Here is a 24,374-nt window from a genome sequence, read left to right on the forward strand (position 1 = left end):
GCTGGGTGAATCGTAGCATTTGCTGAGATGGGAAACTTTGAGGCCAGTGAATTCACAGATGATATTCAGTAGCTCTCTTTGGATTAAAGTGAGGTTTGAGCCCTCTTGGATATTCAGGCATATAAACCACAATTTAATTGAGCAGATATTGGTCAAGTATTTGTTCCATGCAAGACACTGACTTAGGTGTTGAAGGAGATCCTCATGAATGAGCCACGCACGCATACACAGAGACAATCATATTTATCCCTCTCTCTCATTATGGTGTTTTGGAAGCAGAGAAGATGGAGTGAGTAATGCCATCTGGTGAATTTGGTGAATTATCCTCTATTCATAGCCCCACCCACTCATGGGGATGTGTGCGGATGACCGAGGTAGAGGATAGTAATCAGGTCAGGTGTGCGTTCTCTAGGAGATAGGTGGCATGATTGGGTAACCAGCATGCAATTTTTTGGATCCAAAGATATATAAATATATCATCTTTTATCTCTTTCTCCCGGGAAGCTTATAGTATTTTATCTTACTCTTTCTTCCTGAATCTGTGGGAAAGAGGTAGGCGGAGGAATGTCATTACTTATAAACATGTTACAAGTAAATAATGCAAGTACTCAGAAAATCAAAAAAGAAGACTGTTCTTCTTGGAGTGTCTGGCCATGTTTAATTGGTTTAAAGGTGATGAGAACAGGGCAACTTTGTGTTGAGAGTGGCCTGCGGTCAGCCACGGCCGGTGCAGACTGGGGGAGAAGCTGACAGGTTTAGCTTCTTCCTCCCACAGCCCTTCCCAGCTGCACCCATTTCTAGATCTGCAGGCCGGGTTCTCTGTGTCTCTCCAAACTGCTGTGCAGGTTTGACCTAGCAAGTTGTGATGGCAGCATGAGGTGGCACCCACCAGCCTGGCAGCAGCTTGTCCTCCCTGCGTGACCTGCCATCTGCCCGGAACAGAGAGAACTGATGTGCAGGGGACCCCTGAGCTCTCCTTGGTGCCGTGTCTGGAGCCCTTTCCAAAACACACTCTTCGGGGCTGGCTGAAATGATGCAGGCGTTGACTTAGTCTTTGTGATCAGGAATCATGGTGAAGGGACTTCTGAGTTGAGGAAGGGAATGGCTGAAGGATTATGCAATCCCCACTCAAATCAGTGATATTATTGATAGCAATAGAAATGATAGTAGCTACCATTTGCTTGATCTCAACTATACACCAAGCTTTTAGGCACTTTATGTTCTTTTTTCCCCTCACCACAATGATGAGATGTGGTGTTGTTATTTATTGATGGGTAAATTGAGGCTCAGAGATCACATAACTCGCCCAAAGTGCTGTGACCAGCACATGACAGAGTCAGCAGTCACACCTTTTCCACTTTGTTATGCACCGCTGTTCGGCCTCTGCCTCAGTCACCTCCCACTTTTCTCCAAACTTTTCGGTTCCCGTAAGTTCCGCCGTAGAACTGAAACTAACCACTATGTGTTCGGGTGTTGGTGGCATTGGTGGCATTCCTTGTGCAAACTTTATTGCATTCTGGGGATGCTGAGGTAGAAAACCTGACGTGATCACACTGGCCACGAGTGTGGAATTGGGGTTATGGAGTGGAGTGTGACTTCCACGTGGAGAAAACATTGTACCTTTAGGGCGGCCTTCTTTCTTACTGCCTGGTGTGGCTTGGAAGAGGATAGATTCCCTCGGAGAGATGCTGTCTACCTTCAGATTTCATTTTCCCTTACTGGGTTAACGTCTCTTTTCCAGGACAGCTGGTGGCGAGAGGAGGTGGGCAGAAGTAGCACCTAAATCCAGAGTTTCAGCAGACAAACCTCTTTTCATTTTCAAAATTACCCATCAAGAGAAGGTTGCCTGGTCCCTGCGGCTCTGAGGAAAAGTCTGGGGCTTCAGTTAGAGGCCATATCGTGTGTGGTGTTGAAATAGATTTCACAAAGTCCATGGGTGGGTTGGCACGCTCTGGAGGCCAGGAGGGACTGACCTCAGGTTTTCTTGCCAGAGCCCTGCAGGCACCAGACTTAATTGAAGCAGGCTCAGTCCATGCCTGGCGGATGGACTTAAGCTGCCACGTAGAGGTGATGCCAGAGAAAACTCCCAGGACAGAAGTCACCTCTGCAGGTGCTTTCATTTGCTTCACAACCCAATTACAGAGCACATTGAAGGTATTAGGGGAGGGGCATTTTTCTTGCAGGTGCCAGTGTGGCAGAGCTCTTTGGGAAAGTAGTGTGGACAGGGGAGGCCAGCTGACTGGCTCAAGCCTAGAGGAGCACCTTCTGCAGTGTGGAAGGGGGAGGTGCGGACAGTTCCCTGAGACAGCTTTTGCCCTCCCACCTCCTCCCCTTTCCTGCCCTTCTTCAGTGCTCCCTGCTTTAACCAAATTGCCTTGGAAACCAGCCGAATGAATTCTTTCTCTTTTTCACTCAAAATCTCAGGGAGGCATGATTAATGCAAGGAACTTACTGACATCCCGCAGAACTTTGTGGCTTGTGGAACATTTTCATGTATAACATGTGGTTTAAGTCTCAGAACACCTTAGTGTGATAGGCAGGGCAAATAAGGCGGTACCCACTCTGAGGATGGAGAGATGGAACACTGAGAAGCTGTTTCTCCAGCGTGGCTGTATTGCCCCCATTTTTTTTAACATAAGGGCTTAGGAAAGGGGGATGCATTGAAAAGCCAACAGAAGAGTGAACTTACACTTGAAGTTTTATCATTTAAAACAAGGTCTTATCTTTCTACCCTTAAAAGGCTGAAAGGGACAGCTCTCCCTGAGCGGTCGTCCTCAAATGTTTTCCCAGCAGCCATTTGGGGCCCTCCTGCCAAGTGCCTGCTTTTGGGCCAGGCCCACCCTACTCCTATAGTTCCTGACTCAGCACTCACCCAAAGAGAATCAGGGTGCTCATGGAAAGTGGGGAGCCTGGGGTGAGTGAGGGTGAACATTCTGCTTTGCTCAGTACCAGTTGTCACCATTTATCAAAGGAAATGAAAAACAAACAGTGCGGCGATTTTAATTACTCTGCATTGAGGAGGTGATCAAACGCCCCGTGATTTAATTATGGAATCCAGAGTCAGGCGGTCAGAGGCAGCCTCCAGGAGCTCCAAAGCAGCTACAGCCTTGCCCAGGGAACCCTCTCGCTCTGCAGAACGGGCCTCCTTGGCCCCCAGACCTGAGCTCCTCACCCTTCGTTGTCTCCTCCTGTCCCAGAAGGGTGTACGGAGCTGGAGCTGAGTGGGAGGGTCTGGTGGAGTGGATTGAGGAGACAAAAGTAGGTGAAAGGCTGTATGAAAAGAAAACAAGTGTTATTTGGGGACCCTCTTTGGAAGACAGCTCCCAGGTCTTAGTTAGAGCCGGCAGGTCCGAGTACCACCTTGGCAGATCCTCCTGCTCTTTTTCTGGTGCCCCCTGAAGGCTAATGTGGACCTGCTATCTCTCTAAAGAGGCCGAAGTGCAACCCCAGAATTTCAGGATTCACAGACAAGGAGGGCTCCTGCTTCCTCCCTGTGTGGAACCCGCACGGCTGCTACTGTCTTTTGACATCTTGCCTCCTTTTGGGGCTGGTCCTAATGGATGCTTGGCTTTCTCCTTGTTAAATACATTTTCACCCTCACTGCCCCCTAATACTGGAGTTTTTTTTTCTTTTAAAAACTAGCCTTGTGCACTTAAAGCCTGTGATTTTGAGACAATTCATAACAAGCTTTTCAAGATGCCTTGCGACAGTGAACACAGGTTTGCGCTATGTTTTTGCCATGGTACCTTGGGGCTCTTGCCATGTCAGGGCTACCTTACCTAAACACAAGCAATTGTTTTGCCTGCAGTGAAATTACAGGACGCTGCTGTTTTTTCAGAAGCTGCCACAACCTGCAGGTCTCCTAGAGCATTTCACCAACTGCGGCAAGGGCTGCATTATCTTGCAGAGGCAGCAAAGTCCACAGTTGGCACACAGCAGCTAGGAGAGACCAGAAACCTGAGGGCAGTGTGTTTGTAATTGCCTGGAGATAAGCATTCACAGCTCTTAACTTTTTGTCCTCTTCCATGGGCAATCAGCAGAGGGGCGAATCTCAAAAGGAGAGTATTTTTTTCTGGAGAAGCAAAGCTTTAGAAAATAATGAAGATGCTTACAATATTCTGTTTGAGGCTGGTTGGCCGTATCGATCTGGGAACAGGTCCAGGGTATCCACACGTTTCTTTTTAGCAGAAGGTCCAAGTTTTACAGGAATGCGGGAACTGAACTCATTGAAAGATGAGGCCAAAAGGGCTGGAGATGTGATATTCATTTATTGGTGATTGATTTTCAACTCAGTGCCTCAGCCAGCATCTGCGATCATGTTCACCAAGACTGAATCTAAAGGGGCCTCTCGACTGGGGCACAGGGCACCCGGTACCTCTGCATTTGTGCTATCAACACGCAGTCCACAGTGCTGAGGTCACCTTGTGGCCCTACTTTCTGGAGGAATCCTGTTATGTCCACCTATACCAATGACACGGGCGCCCCAGTTCTTACCCTGACCTTGCCACAGACCACGTGACATGAGACAAGTCACTCACTTTCTGTAAGCCTCAGTTTTCACACTGTCATCTGTGAGATAAAGATACTTGTACTACCCCAGGTGAATTTAAGATGTGATGATGCTACGTGGGATCATCGCATCTTAACTTTGGAAAGAAAGTTTTGTTGCTAACGCAAGGTAAACTATTGTTTCATTTAAAACCTACATTTTATTTATCAATTTCCCCTTCTTCATCACTTTTTGGGTGTCAGGTGTGCTGGTGGTACCCTTGGGCATTTTTCAGAGGCCCCCAGACTGGGCTGAAGAAGATGCTCAATGTCCATTGGTTGGGCTTTGGCTGAATTGTTCCGATCCCAGTTCTGTGAGTCCTGGTTTTCTGGATGCAGTGTATACACAGCCTATAAACCCGAGGGGAACAGGGGAAGGGACGGGTCCTGAAAACTAGTGCATTGCCTTGCTGGATTTATTTTCCCATCATGCCTCAAATTGCCCAAGCAACCAAAAATCAAAGTCGGCAGCAAATCCATTCAGGCTAGTTTTGTTTCACAAATAGTTCTTGGGGTGGTCTCTCTTTGAGTCTCTCGTATCACCAGGATGTATTGGTGTCTCGCAGGCACAAATTTCCCAGAAAGAAGACAAGGATCGGTCTCGGGTGTGACCCTTGAGTACATAAAGCCGGCGGCTGTTGAATAAATAATGCGTTTCTACAGAATAGCCATTGTGGGTGTTGAAGGCTGGAGGCATGCTAAAGACCTGGAGATAAAAAGCCTGAGATATTTAGGACTTGCTGCTGCTTTGGAAAGATCAGAGGAGAAATTTCAGTTCAGCAGGTGGAGGGAGCGTCCACGCCCTTGGTAAGCCTCTGCTCCCTGCAGAAACAGGGATGGCATTTGTCTCTTCCTGAGCTCCCTCCGAGGTGTGTACTCTTTTCCAACTGTCCCCTTGTACAGTTGAGCTGGACATGGGCCACAGGATCACGTGGGGTCTGTGATCCAGCAGCCCCCAGTGAACTATCCACACGGGGCCTTGGTCAGGGGCTGTGTGGGGCTGAGCAGTGGCTGGAGAGGTCACTGGCATGAATGTGATACAATGAGGGGTCTGGTTCCAATTTATAACCCAGGTCCTCTCAGTGGGGGCTCTGAGACAGTTCGGCTTCCTGCAGAGGAAAGGGGTAGAAGGAAACCCAGGTTATTTCCTGGCCTTGACTTTCTGCTCTGGGCTTGAATTTCAGGGCTGCAGAAGCTTTGGAGGAATATTTAAAAAATGTGTTTGATAATATTTTGTAGGACTCTGGTTGACTGAAAGCCAGCCAAGGACCAGCCAAATCGGAGCTTCATAATTATTACCTTCTTCTTGCAGAGATTTAAAGTGGATTAAGTGATTAGAAGTGCCTAATTGCTTGTGGACTCCCTTTATGACACTGGCAGGTGAAGGCAGGTTGTAAATTACTGCTTTCTCTTGACCCCGAAATCAAGTGCAACAACCCAGGCAGGATCTGTGACAACTGGGCAGCCAGCGGCTGCAACGGGCTTTGCCTTCCTGATTGTGAGGTCTGGAATTCAGTCAGAGCCGCAAATCATTTCTCTTTTTTGGCAAGTGGGAAGAAACTGGAATGTTTAATAAGGATTAGAAGACCCTTAAAGCAAATGCTGAAACCAAAATCTGATTTAAAACCTCTGTAAAGATGCCTGGACTTGGAGTCAGGAGACATGGATTTGAGTACCTGCTCTAGTTACACTAGTTCTGTGGACCTTATTCGACCTGTGAGCATCAGGGCCTGGGATAGTGTGGCCAAGAGCAGAGGTGCATTTGATGGGAAGAGGAAGAATTGGTGAACTCACTGGATCCCTCTGGGACGCTGCTGCCACTTGAAAGCACATTTATTTCTCTTGGTGTCACTTCCTGATCCAGCTATGACCCAGTGTGAAGCAGGGGCTGCTGATGGCTGAGGGACGACTTTATACTGATCTCTCCTTCTAGACCTCTTCCTGATGACAAAGGCCTCATTTTCTAATCAGAGAGTGGAGCCCCTCCATGGGCTCTAAGACACTGGACTGTCTTGCACAAGTAGCTGTGTGCGTCCTGCCTCTCCCTGGAGAAGACCCAGAGGTGTTCTTGGATTTGTTTTCTTTGGGACCACCCTCTGGACTCCTAAATCATTTTAAGGATAAGACTCAAAGAATAGAAACAAAATGTTCTATTTGGACATGGTTGACCACACCAGTCAGTGCATTTTATTTTTGCTACTGCAGCGCCAGCTGAAATGCGTAGCTGGAGTGCTTAGCTGAGGTGTGTAATACGGTGCTGAGTACTGAGTACAGAGAAGAGAGAGTCCCAGTGCATGGGGGAGCACACAGTTGCAAAAGTGCTTTTCATCTCTTATGTATAGGTGCGCACAGGGAGCTGCAGAACCTAGAAAGGGGCCCCTCACCCAGCCTGGGTGAGAGGAGGAGTGGGAATGTTCCGGGGAGATGATGCCTAATACATGCATGGATCAGTGGGGTGATGAGGAGGAGGAGAAACAATCTAGTATTTATCAAGAGAGGGTGGCAAGAGCAAGCAGGGCAAATTGTCAGCTACGGTGGTGTGCCTTCGGAATGGCTGGAATTTGTTGGCAATGCAGCTGGTGAGGAGGCCTTGCCTGGTGCATTTACATTTCAGTGGGAGTTAGCAATTGTTCAAGTTTCAAACTGGTTCTCATCAGAAACTGTAAGAGCAGCTAAGGTCCTGGAGGAAAGCCAGCCAGTAACTGGGGCCAGCTCTTCTTCTGGAGTGTTCACTGCAAAACGTGCTACAGTGCACCGTGATTCACCCCAGGGTCCTACTGACTGTGGGTCTAATGACATCTCCAAGAAAACATCTCTTATTGTCGGACAAAATGACCTGCGATGCCACTTGCTCTGCTTGTCCCCAACACCAGCATCCACTGGGGGTCTGTTGTGTACAGTCTCCGTGTTGTGGGACTCCATGGCAGATTAGCCTAAGAACTCCCCCGGGTGCCAGGTGGCTTGAAATATCTCATTAAGAATAGCTGTGTGGGAAGGAACAATATTTTTAGCAGTGGGTAGGAAGTGCTACTGAAATATGACTTATTTGACATTATGAGGCTTAGAATCATCAGTTCAACTCAGATGGTACGATAGTAACTGTAACCACATTGGGGACCACAGATCAAAAGAATGGGATTCAGCACTAGCATATTTCTCTCTCTTGCATATTATTAAATAGCATAGAGCCGATCTCAGGATACAGCATTACCAGAAACAGTTCTTTGCTTAGTATTGCACAAATGTTATCCTGAGGTAAAGTTGGTGGATTCTTGGAGGAATTCTGGGGCTCCAGGAATCGATCTGGTCTCAGAATTTCTGATGACGTTAACGTCCATAGTTGGGGCTGCCATGTGAGGTCTGCTTCATGAGCAGACTGGCGGGACGAGACATCATAGAGAAGGTTTGCCAGGAGACAAATTCTGCAGAGTTCAGTGCTCACGATGGCTGCTGGGGTGGCCATCCGAGGCAGGGAGGTGCGGAGGAAGGACGGGGAAGTTGGGCTTGGGAGCAAGTGCCACAGTCTAGACCAGCCCTGTGGCGGGGAGTTCTAGGACTGAAATGGACTGCTGGAATTGTCCCATATTGGGCTGCATGGCTGGGCTTTTCCACCCCTGCATTCACTGGTCACTGGGTGTGGGTTTCCTGTTGGGTGAGGTGGCTCTCTCAGCAGAGGACATTCCTGAAGGGGCAGACAGCTGAAGCTCAAACAACAACTCCACTCCCAGCAGCTGGGGCAAGAAATCCTTCCTTGGAAGGGCACCTGACCCGAACGTTTCCCTGTCCTCCACAAGAGGTTCCGAGTACTTATCTTAACGTGGGTCCAGACTACTCAGTCACTAACCAAGTCACAGCCCATCAGCTCGGGAGCATGGCCTACTATTTTGGGGTGGTGAGAAATAAGAATTGTTGCTTGTGATAGAAATTGCATTGCTAGTGCTCAGCTTTAGATGGAATCAGTACTTAAATTTATTTCCCACTCTGACCCTAATATCTTCACTGGCACAGGTCTCTGGCCTTTATTGCCACTTGTAAAATCCAAGAACGTGGCAGAAGAGATGAAGTACCCTCCAACCCCAATGCCTGCTCCTCCTTCCACTCTCAGCCCCTCTCACCGCCCTCCGGGGACCTGACCTGCAAAGATGGTCTTTGTTAGGCATCTCTGCATCACTGGCTCCCACCAGTCAAAACCACAGGTGTCTGGTTTTCTGAAAGTTTAAACGGTTGCCTTTGGTTCCTCCCTGCCAGAATGATTCCTAAAAGGAAGACAGTAAATATTCCAGACTGCAGAGGAGCATAGGGAAGGAATGCTATTGTAGGAGTTAGGTGTCCCCATTTGCCTTTTACTAACAGTGAGTGTGCCGTAATCATCCTCGGTGTTGTTTCTGTGTTTTCACTGGATGTGAGAGATTCAGTAGACGATCTCCAAGGTCCTTTCTAATCTTGTACTTTCTTTATTCCTATCTCCTTCATAGGGTGAGGTTCATTCTTTCTCCAATCTGTTCAGAGTCCTTGCTTGCCTGAGTCCCTGTCCCTTTACTTTCCCTCCATCTCAAGTTTTCATCCCTCTTCCACTGCCAGCCGAAGTGTTCATGTTCCCCTTTTTCCTTGTCCTCCCAGAGCCCTTCCATGACTCTGATCTGCTCTTCTACTGAGCAACCCCACCCCCACCTTCCTGCAAGCAAGTGGGAGAAGGTGAGTGGGAGGGATGCAGGAGAGGTGGCATTGGTTTCAGGGTAGTCTGGTTTTAATAGGTGGACAGCTTAGACGGGGGAGCTGATAATTCGCTGCCAGGCTGGAGGCAGGGGTGGACCGAGAACAAAATTGATGGGAGAGTGAGGCGTGGCCTGAGAAGGGTATCACCCAACCTACACTCGATATGCTCACTCTGTTCCCGAAACCCAGAAACTGCTCAGCTAGGTGCTGCACCTGTATCAGTCTGGTTCCTGGAACCTGCCCAACCCCAGCTCGCTGCAGCTGAAAGGTGAGAAGAATTGACTTGGGGCAAGAATTGGAAAGTATACCTATGTTAAGGATTGGATTGGGGAGATGTGTGCTTTCCCCCAACATCAGGGCTGTTGCCAGACAGCCAGGCTGTCGTTCCTGGCGAGGTGACAAGACCCTGGAACTCTGATGTGAGGCATTTGCTCATTACCTGGCATCCCAGTGGTCATGACCATCTGCTCAGTGTGCCCCCTCACAAGTGGCAAAGCAGATTTCACAAGACACCAGCACCAGCATGCCAGCGGGGGAGTAGGTTGGATGTGCTCGAAACTAGAGAGAAGTAGAGCGGTCTTCTTAGAAGGTGCCACTGGTGTTTGAAAAGGGCTCCTAGTTAAAATGCCTGAAAAGGGACTCATGGGAAATGCATCTGTACGGAGACCATGTTCTAAAGTCGTGCCATGCTTCTCTGTAAGTTTCAGAGTCATAAAAAAATCCCACATTCTGTTCAAATGAGGAATAGATGGGGACCGCCCTGAATAAGCATTCTCAGTGAGGCCTGCGCTGCCCGATGCTATTACCCAGAGCACGGGGCAAAAGGGCAATGTTAAATGTAATCTCTTGAGCGCAAGACCCTTGAAAGTCTCTGGCTTTCTCCAGCTTCCTCACAAAGCATGTACGAGCTGTAACTAGGTAAAAACTACACGTCTGTGGAATTGTTTCCCAGACCCTGTGAAGCTACCAGTGTTCAGATTGAGTTAGTTAAGATAATGCTACATAAATCCTGGAATCGGTGGCTTAATGTGTTAGAAATTCATTTCTCAAACACATAAAGGCCAGTGAGCACCAGGGACTGGGGACGTGGGGCTCTCCTCTGTGTAACCATTCTGAAACTCAGACTTTCAGGCACCCGGGCTCCTTTACCCATAGGGCTTCCAACGTTGACCGGGGGGTGTCAGTATGCAAGACGCAGGAGGGAGAGCAGATAGATGGTGAGGCAGCAGGCATTTAAGGGCCAGCCCTAGAAGTGTGCACGTGGCTTTGTCCATATTCCATTTGCCAGAACTCAGTCACATGACACTCTCATTGCAAGAGAGGGTGAGAAATTCAGCCGAATCTTTTGTGGCTGGGGAAAAAGGGGCAAAACAACAACCATAAACTGTCTCTGTTACAGAGAGTGTGGAGGGCTCATTCCTGGAAAGTCATTTGTCATCACCAAAGCATAGGTAGAGCCTATGATATATCCCCCGTTCATTTACCATCTGTAGTAACGGAATGAGCACCTCTATAACACCTTCCAAAGCAAAGTTAAGATCTGGCAGCGACTTGCATCTACCAGTTATGTGATTCTCTACTGTCCTGCCCTTCTGAAGAAATTGTCATGCTGAATTCTGGCCTCATTTTTTGTGCCAAACATTTTTAAGAGTTGTATCGTATCTGCATGTATCCCCAAGATGTACCTGTTTTTATTTGAGTTGTTTTTGACTTTACAAAAAAGACCTTGTGTATGTGCCCTTCGACTTCCCTTCTTCACGTGCATATTAGATTGCTATGATTCATCCGTAGTCTGGTGTGTTGCCATGCTTCATTTGTGTTGTGACTACACCTCAATTTATTCATCCACTCTCCTATAAATGTGCATTTGGGCTGATTGCAGGTTTGGCTGTTTGAACAATGCTACTCTCATCATCCTTTACACGCCTGGTGTTCTACATGAGCAAGAGTGTTGTCTGCCACCTAGCAGTGTGGTTGCCGGGTTGCTTCGCTTGATGAAATAATGCTTTCAACTCACCCTCCGGTCAGAAATGTGTGAGACCCCATGTGTGCACCCAACTTCATCTACACTTGAGATAGTCAGCTATTTTAATTTTTACTGACTCTTTCATTATTTTTTTTAAGATTTTTTATTTATTTATTTTTAGAGAGGGAAGGGAAGGAGGGAGAGAGAGAGAGAGAGACATCAATGTGCGGTTGCTGGGGGTTATGGCCTGCAACCCAGGAATGTACCCTGGCTGAGAATCGAACCTGGGACACTTTGGTTCACAGCCCGCGCTCAATCCACTGAGCTATGCCAGCCAGGGCTAACCCTTTCATTATTAATGAGCAAAGTACACATACTTTTATATGTGTAGCTGCCCCTGGTAGCTGAATTCCTTAAGCTGTCTTTATTTTCACTCTTCTTTGCTGCATCCCAACGCAAGAGGTGACATGAGATCTCCAACCAATTCTCAGATCAGGAAAGAAGTTCTGGTGGAACAGTTTCGTGGAACAACAGGCTGACCTGTACACAGGTCAATGTGTGGATGGGCAGTCTCAACTTTGCAACATTTTAATTCCTGTGCTTTCCCATCTCGGCCACTCCAGAGACTTTGAAGGGACTTCACAATTTGCTGCTTTTTGGAAAAGGTAGTGGATAGATGTAGACCAAACAGGGTTCCGCGGAGAGGCCAAGCCCAGTTAGTGAGCTGTAGTAGGGAATGGAGCTGAACCCATCTGCTGGCTGACTGACAGCCCACTTCCGTGCAGTGGCCTTGGAGTGTGGACTGAAATAAAGGCAGTAGTTTTCCCTGCAGCAGCCAGTCCGTCTCGTCTGTGCCCTCCTCCGCAGCGGGGTCCAGGTGCAGAACTGTGCCTCTGAGCCCTGGATGTGTTAGCCGAGTTTAAATCTGCCCTCAATCTGTCTGGTTTAGTAGGGACAGTCTTGTGAAGATAAATCATGTAAACAAGTTGCAGTGATGGAATACTTATTTATAAACTCTGTGTTCAAAGGCTTGTATCCACCATTAAAAAGAAAGGTCTTATCTTTTAGCTTGTGGAGCAGGCACAGGGAGCTAGCACACTGGAAAGTCGGGAATGCACATTGGCATTCTCCCTTGAGGGGTGGGGGAGGTTGGGAGCTTGTTCTTAAAACGTGAGTGGCTTTTCCACCTGGCTGCACAGCCCTTTAGTTTGATGGAAGGAGCAAAAGAAAACACAAGAAGTGTGTTTTACTCCCCCATCTTTCCTCCTTCCCTCCCCTCCTGCTTTTTGTGGACTAGTGATCATTTTTTTCCCCTCAGCCTCTGGCTTTCCTTCTGTGATGGGTGCTCTGTTTTTGCTTTGACTTGAAGTGATACAGCAATGGGAAATTCAGGCTCTCCGCCCACCACCCAAGCCACCTCTCTGAAAGTACAGAAAGAGAAAGAAAATGCTGGTGACCCAGTGTGACTGGCACAGGGGCTGGAATTTACCCATTCATATCTTACAAATGCAGACAGTGTTTTCCCTGACAAGAGCGCTCCATCATTGCAGCCCAGACCTGCCAGTCAGCCGGGTGCAGTTGAGCTCGATGCTTTATTGCCAGGGCTCTCCCTAAAGCAGCTTCCAACAGGGCCTTTGGAATGCAGGCAGAACCCAACGGCTTTCACCTTTTGGAATACCTGCTAGTGCCCTCTGCCTCCATCCTAGTCTCTACCATTAGGCGGAGGCAAAGGTTCAACATTAAAATCTTAGAGAGGACCATTGGGCCATGGGGCAAGTGAAGATTCTAGAATGACACATGGGAGAGCCAGAGCAATTGCCTTTTAGCTGGTGCGAATAATAGTTTATGTATGTGGAGAAGGAGACAGGAATCCTGTCCATGTTTATGTAGAATAGTGTAGACTGAGTCCCAGTATGTGACCCTTCTTCGTGAGATCAGCACCTTGCACAGAGTAAATAACAATTCAATAACAATTCATTTAATGAATATGGGGGGATCTTAATGAGGCTGTATACTGTCCTGGACTTGGACAGAGGCCATGTAGTGAATTCCATAAAAAAATCTGAGGGGCTGGAGAGTTCTGAAATGCTGGGCTCTGCTCATGCCCCTGGAGTCTAAAACTCGGGTGTGTACATTCAGACTATGGACCAGGGGCCAGAGAGGGCAGGAGTGGCGAGGAACCAGCACATGTGCCTCCTCAGAGTTGGCCGAGGCATGTGTGTGTGCCCACAGAGGATGGTTCAAGCTGGGGGCGTGCTTGCAGCTCTCCTCCCCAGATGGCATCAGGCTGGCCTGTGCCACATGTGAACGAGACTGACAGATATGGTCCCACGGCCCAGGGCCGTGGGTGAGCCTTGTGTGCCCAGCAGTGGCAGATGCCTCTGAGTCAGGAATCACAGAGCTTGGTTTTACACGTGAAGAAAATGGTGCCATTAAAAGGCAATTATTCAAGTGGTGTGAGTCAGCTATGCAGCTCCTGGCAATGCCAAGCAAGAGAAAAGAGTGGCGTGCAGTCTCTCTCTCTTTCTCTCTCACTCTGCATGTCTCTTTAAACAAAGCTCAGAGCTCAGGCTAGAAAACAGAGCTTGCACCTGCATGTGGATAATTTATGGTGAGGGGCCTGGATCGCCAAATTCCTTTACCTGAGCAATACCAGGCATGGGAAAAGCAGTGTCTGACCAGAAGAAAGGGCTCGTTCTGAGACACAGGGGATCGAAGGGATTCTTCAAGCCGGTCATGCATTTGACCTTCACTGTGATTCAGCCACTGCACAGGAGGTTCCAGGTTTCCCGGTCTGACCACATATGGGGTGTATGGTGAATTAAAGGAAAGTGTGTGCTGGAGTCCTCAGGCCCCGAAATCTAGGTTTCAGGAATCTACTTCCTCTCTGCTGCTCTGTGCTCCTCCCCACCCCCTTTCTCTCTCTGGCATGATTTCATGGAAGACCAATATGGTTTCATTTCTGAAGTATTTTCCATGGTTGTTTTTTCCCCCCCTAAGGTTGCTTGGTCTGCTGCCATGGCAACCAGCCCTCATCACCCACCTCCATGTGGAGGGAGATGTGAAAGGGATGGGATAGTTCCTGCTTCCAGCCTATCCTCGCAGCTCCTTGTTCTGAGCTTGAGGGCAGGTAGGAGAGGGTCACTGTGGAGATGCGTGCTGAAGCCACAGGTTTCTCTCTCAAAGCTTTTTCTTTTTGTTCCTGGAGAGACTAGAAAAGGAGTTTTAACATGACCCAGTAAGACAGTGGTAGGACCTGGAAGGGGAACGGATTAAAGGTGAGGCCACCAAAAGTGCGTTCTGGTTCAAGAGTCCTTGTGCAAGTGGAATAAGAACTCAAAAGGATCAATCACAAAAGAGCAGACCAAGGCTTATTTGTTTTGTACTAATAATGGGCCAGTGCTGGTTCTCATACCTTTCCCCCTTCTGAGCAGAGTTTGATCCATTTCAGTATTGATAAAACAAAACAGAAACATGTCAATAGTCTTTGGGAGTTTAATCGTTTTTAAATGTGGCTGAATTTTAACAGCAGTGATGCACCTCAAATCTGCTTCACGTTCATAACCGGGAAATCCTTCCTTTTAACTGGTGGCATTTTTAGTCTACCCTGCAGCTTGAGCAAAGCATGGTGGACACTGGACACAGAGGACCAGAGGTGCTGAGAGTGGTGACCTTGGTGGGGGAGGGTGGGCATAGAGCTGAGGGCCCCAGAAAGGGTGAAGAGGGACCAGTCAGACCGGTCAGAAGGGTGCTGTGGTGTTTGAGGCTCTGAAGCCCGGGGGGAGGGCAGAAGTATGTGCCTTATCTGAGAGTGAGTGAGGTCACAGAACACAAAAGCTGTGGAGGTGCAGGCAGAAGCAGGACGAGACTGTCGGGGAGGATGATGGCCCATTCCAGCTTGGTTCGTGTAACTACGGGGAAGAAAGGCTGTGCCCTGAGGTCAGTAACATCTTCCAAGGCTCCCCCTGGACAGTAGGAGCTCCCCATGCCATAACATATTAATTCTGGGCAGGATGCCTGGCCCCTCACTAGACAGGCAGTGGAACAGACTGAAGGGCTCACGTGCTGAGTTCAAGCACAGGGAGGTGGGGTGGGGTGGGGTGTGGTGTGAGGGCTGGACTGAGGGGCACAGTCATCCCTGGCTTGTACCTTGACTGCTACTGAGGAGCTGTGTGGCCTTTGAACCATTCAGTCACCCCTCAACCTTAATTTCTCATCTAAAATGTGAGAATGACTCTGCCTGTCTCTGCGAGGGAATTCAATCAGATGGTTAGGCCCTTAGCACTAAGCCTGGTTCATTCAGGAGCCGCACTTCAGATGTTTATAATAGAAAAATAAAATCTGTATTCCTTCTGGGTCTAGACCCTTTCATGAGGGTGAAGCACTGTTGGGGAGCCACAATCCCTGATACTGGTCACCTGGTTCACAAAGTCACATGGAGTGCCAGCCTGGAGATTCAGACATCTGCTCTTGAAGGCAAGACAGCCCTTTGGCTGAAATTGCCATGGATCTTAAATCCTATTTTTAAAGGGCCATGAGGAGAGAGAGTGGGTAGAAAGTAGGTTGTTAGATCTTCTAGGTGAATTTTATAGTGGAAACGCCCAATGTTACTATGAGGACAGGGCACCCGCTGGTGGGGATCACTAAGCCAAGGGCTCCTCCCCACAAGGGAGAAGGAGTCGAGGAGGTGACTCCCTGGGGAGCATGACTGCTGTGGCCATCTCAGGGTGACCACATGAGTGTCCGTGGGTCCAGACAGCTGGGATGCATCCAGTTTTGAGATGACATGTGTGTCCCTTTGTGTCCCCCAGGGGAGCTGGTCCCAGCAAGAAGAGCCCTAATGGGCATGAGAGAAGGTGGGATTCTCATCCAACTGCCCCGTCTGCTAGTATCAACACCCACTGACAACAAAAATAGATTTTAAGTGTTCCTGAAGCATGGGGTCTTCACAGGCATGAGGTCTGAGTATCAGCTGGCAGTAGAATGTAGTAGAAATGAGACATTTTTATAGACGATATTGTTAATACAAAAGAGAAGGCCTATGATGGCAATAAAAGCTGTGATTTCAGCACACCGACTGTGTTATCTTCCCCCTTAGTGTGCATGTGGGTCTATTTATTTCTCTGCTTAAATATTTACAGCATCCCTCCTGAAAACGAGAATAATAATACAAAATTAATAATATTCATAATAATGGTGGTAATATCTGCTTTTGAGGGTATGCCATATGTCCCAGTCTTTGTTAGATTTTGTTTTTAAATCTGCACTGTCTCTAATCCTCACAATAGCCCTGTGAGAATGTTTCCCGTTTCACAAATGAGGAAGCAAGAGCTCAGGGAGGACATGTAACTTGTTCAGAGGTCTAGTTGGCGAGTGACCAACTTGGTAGCCTCAGTCTCAAAGATCCCCGAACCCATCTGGGGCCCCTCAGAGGAAAAAGACATTAGTTCGAATTTTTCGCACTTTTCAGAAATGAAGTGGAATGAAGAATATTACTCTTTGCTGTGAAGCCTCAGTGTTCTCTGGGTTTTCAGCCTGTGCTCCTGAAATCTACTCTTGAGACACAGAAAGAAGCAGAAGAAAAGCCTTCATACCTTCATCTGAAGATCCTGCGAAGGCTATTCTTGCACCTAAGAAAAGATTTCGGGCCTGGCTGCTCTCCCCCAGTCTCTCCTCCTTCTGCCTCGGTCTTGAGCTCTGCGTACTCTTCTTTCCCTTACATTTGCTGCCACCTCACTTTATTTTGCATAATCTTGAATTAGCCCTACCAATGCCCCTGATATTTATCTCCCCAGGCCTACTGGTGGTAAGGTTTTTTCCTCTGTGCCATGACAAAGAATTAGCTTTTGAGTTGGGACCCATTTCCCTCCTCTCTATTCTACTCATCCTTAAATGTTCAACTCTTGTAGACACTCTTTAAAGAGTTTCTGATAACCCTGCTTGTCTTCTCAAATTTTGTAACACTTTTTACTGTCCAATTTACACCTGCTCTCTGTGCCTTAGGTATTTGTGAGTATATCTCTCTCACGCAGTAGTTCATGATGACTTGGGAGACAGGAGTTGTGCCGTCTGTTACTATCCCTGTGCCTCACACATGGTAGGTGCTCAAAAGCCATTGTGAAATAAACAAAAGCTCTTCTCCTCTCTGTTCCTCTATTTATGATACCTAGCTATACCTCAAAGTCTTATACTGTCTCTGCTACACCTGTGAATAGACCTTTGTATAGAGACCTGAGCCAGCCAATGAAAATCCGATCAGACTCCTGTTCTAATTGTTCTAATACTGTCTCCAACACCACTCTGGGCTTCTTCACTAAAATGCAGACAGCACTGTTTTCTATGGTTACTGAAAAGTGATCGAGAGGTTATTCAAATCTTAAGTGTTTGCTTGGGAATGTGCCAGGGTGGGGAACACTGAGGAAGCTCTCATTCAGATCTGTTTCAGATCCAGAAAATCAGACTGATCAGACTCCCACCTTTTCCCACTCTTGTCCCTTTCCTCACCATGTCCCAAGGCCTCAGGGTGCAGCATAGTCACTGTGTTTCTAGGCTGGAAGTCACCACAGATTAGCTCTGTTGGGATTGCAGAACTGACCAGTAAGTGATCCGTGGCCCTGCCCTGTCTCTGGCCTACCTGCTGATTTAGAGCCATGGCCCAGGCTCAAGAAAAGTAGTCAGGTTTGCCTTTTCTTAAGGCCAGAGAAGCCCGTTGTCCTATTCTAAAGGAGCCAGAGGCCGGGGATCAACAAGTAGCCCCTCCCCCACCCCAGGAATTTCACTCTTTAAATCAAAAATCACTCCCTCTAGCTGTTTAAAGTGAGTTCAGAAGGAAGAGGAGAGGGAATTTCAAGGGAAAAGGGGAAGGGTTTACAGGAACAAGTATAAAGGACACATGGATAAAAACTAGGGGCAGGTAGAAATGGGAGGGAGGAGGGGATGGCTGGGTGGGTGGGTTGGGATGGGAGTAAAAGATAGAAAATTGTACTGCAACAACAATTAAAATAAATTAAAAAATGAGACAAAAATATTAAAAGCTTTAATAGTTAAAAAATAAATAAATAAAGCGACCCACACAAAAAGCCCTCATGCACTAACCAGGCTGATGCTTGTCCACTAATTCCCACTGAATTTAACTTCTTCATGTATTGCATTTGAGCCTTGTAAATTTCAAAATTGAGTCTGTATTGTCATTTTACTGTATATGGGCATGTACAAATCAATATTCTTATATGCAAATATATATATACACACACACACATATATATATATAGCAGTAAAAGAAAAGGCATGATATTCTCTTCTTCCTTTGAATATTTTTTTAGTACATAAATTTTATATTCTGCCTTTAAAGCTATTTCTGCTGCACAGCTGCTTTGCCGAGACTGAGACTCCTACGGGCTCCACTTGGTCCGACACGTACCTTGAATATCCTTTCACAGTGTTTGATTTCTGCAGTCGGTTGTATAATGAGGAAGGAGTATGCAGTGCGTTTGTAGATTCCTGTTAACCAGGTCACCCATGAATCTATTTTTGTGCACTTCTTTATTAAAAATAGCAGGGAACATGATAATATTTAAACACAACTATTTATAGGACCTTGCTTCAAAACTACACCTAATAAGTCTTCTCCCACTTGGCATTTCAAAATGTTGTACTACATTTTCCCGTCATCAAAGCACCTCTTGCTTGCATTTTGGGTGTGTGAATAGAGACCACTACAGAGGACAATGGATATATTGGATAGTCATATGAATTCACAATTCTCTGCCCCATTTAGACCATACCTGTAGTGTTTCCTTTAGTTCTTGGCACTGCCTGTGAATATGGCCCATCAGGAGATAGACACAGACCAACGCGGTGAGACAGGACAGGGGGTAGGAATAGATAGAAGAGAGCTATATTCAAACACTTGAGGGATGATAGCTCATGAGAAAAGAGTAGAATTGTTCTGTGCTGTACCCAAAGACAGAATCACTGAGTGAAATCTATAGCGGGACAGATTTTGATTCAACCTGAAAAGTACCTGACAACCAGAGTTGCCAGGCTCTCTGGAACAGGTTGTCATATGAGATGGTGAGTGTCCAGGCGTGTCAAATGTGGCACTGTAGGTTGACCAGGCTGTTTGCCAAGAATGATGCTTCCAGAAAAACATGTCTGCTTCAGCTTCGAGAGTCAGTGGTCTTTACTATCTGGCATTACCATAGGTGCTGGAGGCATTGAAAAACCAGTGGTACTGTTGTTTGTTAGAAACTATGAATCCTTTCAAAGTACTTACTACAAATGCCCTAAAGGGCTGTGGCAACCAAAGCCTAGGCAGAAAGTGAGTTTGGAGTAGTTAAGGCAGGCGTTTAGGAAGATACTTATGTGGTCCAGCTATTTAGATGGTTTCAAAAATCCCTCAAAATGGACCACAGTATTTCATTTTATTGCTTTAATTAAGACTTAGTCACCCTTGGTTGAAGGCTCCAGGATTCTCTTCCAACGTGGCTCAAGTCAATTCTCCAAACAAGACCATAGCATGGTAGACATAGAATCGTAGACAAAGCTGCACTAAATTCACAGAAGATCAATTAAAATCCTCATTAAAACATTCATCCAAAACCTCACCCAGGTTATACTACTAAGCAAAAGCTTGCTTTAGAAATCCAGATTTGGTTTCAGAATCAAAGAGCTAGGCACTGAGTCCAGAAAAGATCAGAACCTGAGGAGGACTTAGAAGCAAGCCAAGACAAAGGTTACCCTGTAGAGAAGATTCAAAGTAGAGAAGATAGACAGTGTCATACCAGCTATACTTCCTCCCAATTACACACCCTCATGGCCTTGTGAAGAACCCATATTTTGGGATTAGTTACAGACAGCAACTTGCTAAGGAAATTGGGGTTCCAGAGCCAAGAGCCCAAATTAGGTTTAAAAATCAAAGCTCTAGGTTCATGTTCTGGGAAAAAGAGAACCTAATGAGCTTTTAGAACAGAAGCAAAACCAGGAACAAGATCTTTGACGTGGCAGAGTTCAAGGTACAGAAACTATGAGCAAATGCACTAATCTCACCACAACTGTCTAATCTCTCTGAAGCCAGAACAGCATGGAGCAAGAGACAAATCAGAGTATTTGATGCCATCAACCTGGGCTCCAAATCTCTCTCGCTCTTCCTCGGAACACACCCTTCTATATATATGTTCAGCTTCTTCAGAAGCTGAGCATTCTAGGATGGTAAACAGGACTTCAAGAGGTAGAGAGATACACGGTACCACGCAACCCTGCCAACGGAGCCTGCCTCCACAGTTCAGCAGACATCAAGGACCATGAAAATAAACTATTAACATATTTTCCATAAATAAACTATTAATATATTCATAGCATTAAAAAAAGTCTAGACAAACATCTTACCAACATCAGTATATTATTAAAAGTGTGATAACCATCCCTTTCAAGATAAGAGAATTTCACAGTTTATATGATACCTTCTTCTGTATTTCTCCTTTTGATATTCACCACAATTCTCTAAGGAGTCATAGAAATTATGTTCTCAATTTTTATAGGAGGGAAAGTGAGACCTCTGGGGCTTAGTGACTTATCCAACATCACACAGCTGGCAGGTAGCATTAGACCTGGGATGGGTCTGGAGTGTGGAAATTGGAACCATGCAAACTATGCTGTATTTGTGGCCATGCCAATTATCAGCAGTGTGACTTCGGACAGTCTCATAAGTAAAGTGAGGGCATTGGGATAAGGTGAACTCCAAGGTGCTCCCCTATTATTTGAAAGTCTTTTGCTCCTCTGTACCACATGTTGTCTGGCACAGTCCTTCCTTTTTGCCTGGCAGGCAAGAGGCAAAATGAAGCAAAATTTGTCGATTGGAGGAAAACATTCGTATGCACTGGTGTGTGTTTCTGTGGTAGTAACATTACACGTCAGCTGCTATGAGACACCTTTCTGCCAGATCACTTTCACAAGCTTGAAACCCTTGGCTGCATTTTGATTTGGGGCTTGGAATTTGAGAATATGTTGACATGTACCTTTGTGGTCTCAACTGTGGTACAGAGTGGTGAAGGAGGCCTTTATGAATTTCAATAACCCTAAAATAAAAGAGTCAGCAGAAATGCTGAGGACTTCCTATTTTACAAGGTATAAGCTTATAAGGAAAGTTAGAGTTTGGTCTGACTTTATTTTTTAATTTGGAAAGTATAGCTGTAAAACTCAGAATTAGATTTCATGTTGATTATAAGGCTCTTTACAAAGCTAATTTGTATTACATGTTCATTGTAGAAAATCTAAATATAAAGAGTGTTACACAGGCAATTGCATATAATATCCCAAAGATAACTGCTATTAAAATTTTGTTAAAACTTTCTGGAATTTTTTTATGTATCTATACATATTCTAAATATTTATTTATTTATTTATTTGAGAGTGGGGAAGGGAGGGAGAAAGAGAGGAAGAGAAACATCAGTGTGGGAGAGAAGCATCATTAGTTGTCTCTCATACTCACCCTGACTGGGGGGACCAGGCCTACAGCCCAGGCATGTGCCCAAACCAGGAATTCAACGGGCAGTCTTTCGCTTTGCTGGCTGATGCCCAACCCACTGAGCCACACCAGTCATGGCCCTATGGATATTTTAAAACAAATTTAGTATAATACTGTGCATATTTATTTGTAAATCTTTTTTGTTGATAATGGTAAAATTCTATTTCACTAAATATTTCTTTTTAAAATGTATTTGATTTGAATTTAGATTCAAATTCACTCACTGTTTATCCAGCATTCTAGTGTGTGGATGCATCAAAATTCATTTAACCTATTTCCTATTGTTGGGTGTATAAAGTGCTTACAATATTTTACTAACATAAAACCATATGTGAAAGTATTCTCTTCTATAATTCCTTGACAGTGAGTGCATTAGATAGAAGGCTGATTTATCAAACGCAGAAAACTAAAACTGGATTTCCCTTTTTATAGTACTAGCAACCCTATTGGGCATTTATGAGGAAGTTATAAATGGTATACTTACTATGGTTAACTGAAAGAGTGACACCGAAGGTTTTGGGAGAGCTTCCCCACTGTTACTGTCATGGGATTTGTTACTGTGCATTTGGCTTTTTTACACAGTTATGTCTTGCATAAACACCAACACAGTGGACTCATTTCTCTTTTCTGTTGATTCTCCTTTAGCCTGATGAAGTCCTCCGATATCGATCAGGATTTATTTACAGACAGTTACTGCAAGGTGTGCAGTGCACAGCTGATATCCGAATCTCAGCGTGTGGCCCATTACGAGGTAAGGACCGATTCCCCCCCTCAGAGTTTTCAAATGGAAGAAAGAGTAGCATGCGTCGTGGCTGTGGGACTTGAGGGTACCCCCTTCTGGAGTTGGGGCAGATTTTAGGAAGTACAGGGCTTGAACCTTCTTCGTCTGAGCTCAGGCCAGGTGCAAATGTGGATATATGGGGTTGGGAGTGAGGGTGGGGAGGTCATTCTCAGGCCCTGGCTGCTTCCCAGATTCTGTTTTTGTCCTTTGTACCTCAGCCCCTTGAGACTCAGTGGGCTTTCTCTGCTTGTTAAATCTGTCATTGTTCATCCCTGAAGTTCTTTTCAGGGACACAAGGCAGGATGCACGAGTGCCAGCTTCTCTTTTCTTCAGTGACCCTGAAGATGAGCTCAGAGGCCCTTTGTTCCTTACCACAGGGAAACATGGCAACGTTAGTGATTCAGTGCCGAGTTCCTTTCCCCTGGGGGCTGCCGCCCTAGATGTGTTCCCCTGCAGAGCTTTAACAAGTTCTATAGCCCAAATGCTCTTCAAGGACATAATTCGGCGGCTTTGGCTCTTCAGGGTGAAAGAAGGAATGGCTGCCTTTACACCGTCTGTTGAGAAGAAAGGATGAGAAAAGAGTTGGCTAGTATCTGAGGAGGGAACAAGGTGTCAGGCATGAAGAAAAGGGAAAGCTGTGGCCCCCCAATGCCTAGTGCTGCCCAGGGCATGTTTGCTTGTTCAAGAGAACATATACTAGTGGAAACATGAGTTTTTTAAAATATTTTATTTATTTTTATAGACAGAGGGGAAGAGAGGGAGAAAAACATCTATGTGTGGTTGCCTCTCATGCACCCCCTACTGGGGAACTTGGCCTGCAACCCAGGCATGTGCCCTGACTGGGAATTGAACTGGCAACCCTTTGGTTCATAGGCTTGTGCTCAATCCACTGAGCAACACCAGCCAGGGCCTTTTTTTGTTGTTTTTAATTAAATTTATTGGGGTGACACTGGGTAATAAGATTATTTAAGTTTCAAGTGTGCATTTCTATGATATGTGATTTGTATATTGCATTGTGTGCCTAAGTCAAAGTCAAATCACCTTCCATTGCCATATATTTGACCTCCTTTACCCTTTACTATCCCCCACCTCCCTTCCCTGTGGTAACTACCATACTGTTGTCAGTATCTGTGAGTTTCAATTTTATATCCCACATATGAATGAAATCATATGGCTGTTAGCCATTTCTGACAGACTTATTTCGCTTAGCACAATATTCTCAAGGTTGATCCATGTTTTCTCAAATGGCAGTATTTCATCTTTTCTTATGGCTGAGTAGTATTTCATTGTATGTGGGGACCACATCTTCTTTATCCAATCCTCCACTGAAGAACACTTTGGTTGTTTCCATGTCTTGGTCAAACTAAATAATGATGCAACGAATATAGGGGTGCATATGTCTTTGTGAATAAATGCTTCCAAGTTTTTTCAGGTAGATACCCAAAAGAGTGATTGCTGAGCCACATGGTAACTGTGTTTTTAATTTTTTGAGAAACCTCCATGCTTTTTCTGTACTGGCTGTACCAGTTTACATTGCCACTACCAGTGAATGAGGATTCTTCTTTCTCCACAACCTCTCCAACACTTGTTATTACTTGTCTCATTGATGGTAGCCATTCTGACAGGTGTGAAGTGGTATCTCATTGTAGTTTTGATTTGCATTTCCCTAATAGGGAGTGAAGGTGAACATCTTTTCATATATCTGTTACCATTTGTATGTCTCCTTGGGAAAAGTGTCTGTTCAGGTCCTCTGTCCCTTTTTCAATTGGATTGTCTGTTTGTCTGGCAATGAGTTGTATGAGTTATTTATATATTTTGGATATTAACCTCTTTGTCAG

At 46.0% G+C, this 24,374-nt stretch overlaps 1 protein-coding gene across 2 annotated transcripts in view; it reads left to right on the plus strand.

Moving 5' to 3' along the window:
* ZMAT4 (zinc finger matrin-type 4) overlaps positions 1–24,374 on the plus strand; it is a 316,551-nt gene that overhangs the window by 44,882 nt on the left and 247,295 nt on the right. For both annotated transcript variants that reach the window (XM_045821472.1, XM_045821471.1), the window contains one exon: positions 22,401–22,506. In XM_045821472.1, coding sequence (XP_045677428.1) covers positions 22,405–22,506 — 102 coding nt within the window. In that variant the 5' untranslated portion in view covers positions 22,401–22,404. The remainder of the gene's footprint in view (positions 1–22,400; positions 22,507–24,374) is intronic.

The sequence above is a fragment of the Phyllostomus hastatus genome, unplaced genomic scaffold, assembly GCF_019186645.2.
Source record: "Phyllostomus hastatus isolate PE091 unplaced genomic scaffold, TTU_PhHast_1.1 phas_scaffold_46, whole genome shotgun sequence".
NCBI lineage: Eukaryota > Metazoa > Chordata > Mammalia > Chiroptera > Phyllostomidae > Phyllostomus > Phyllostomus hastatus.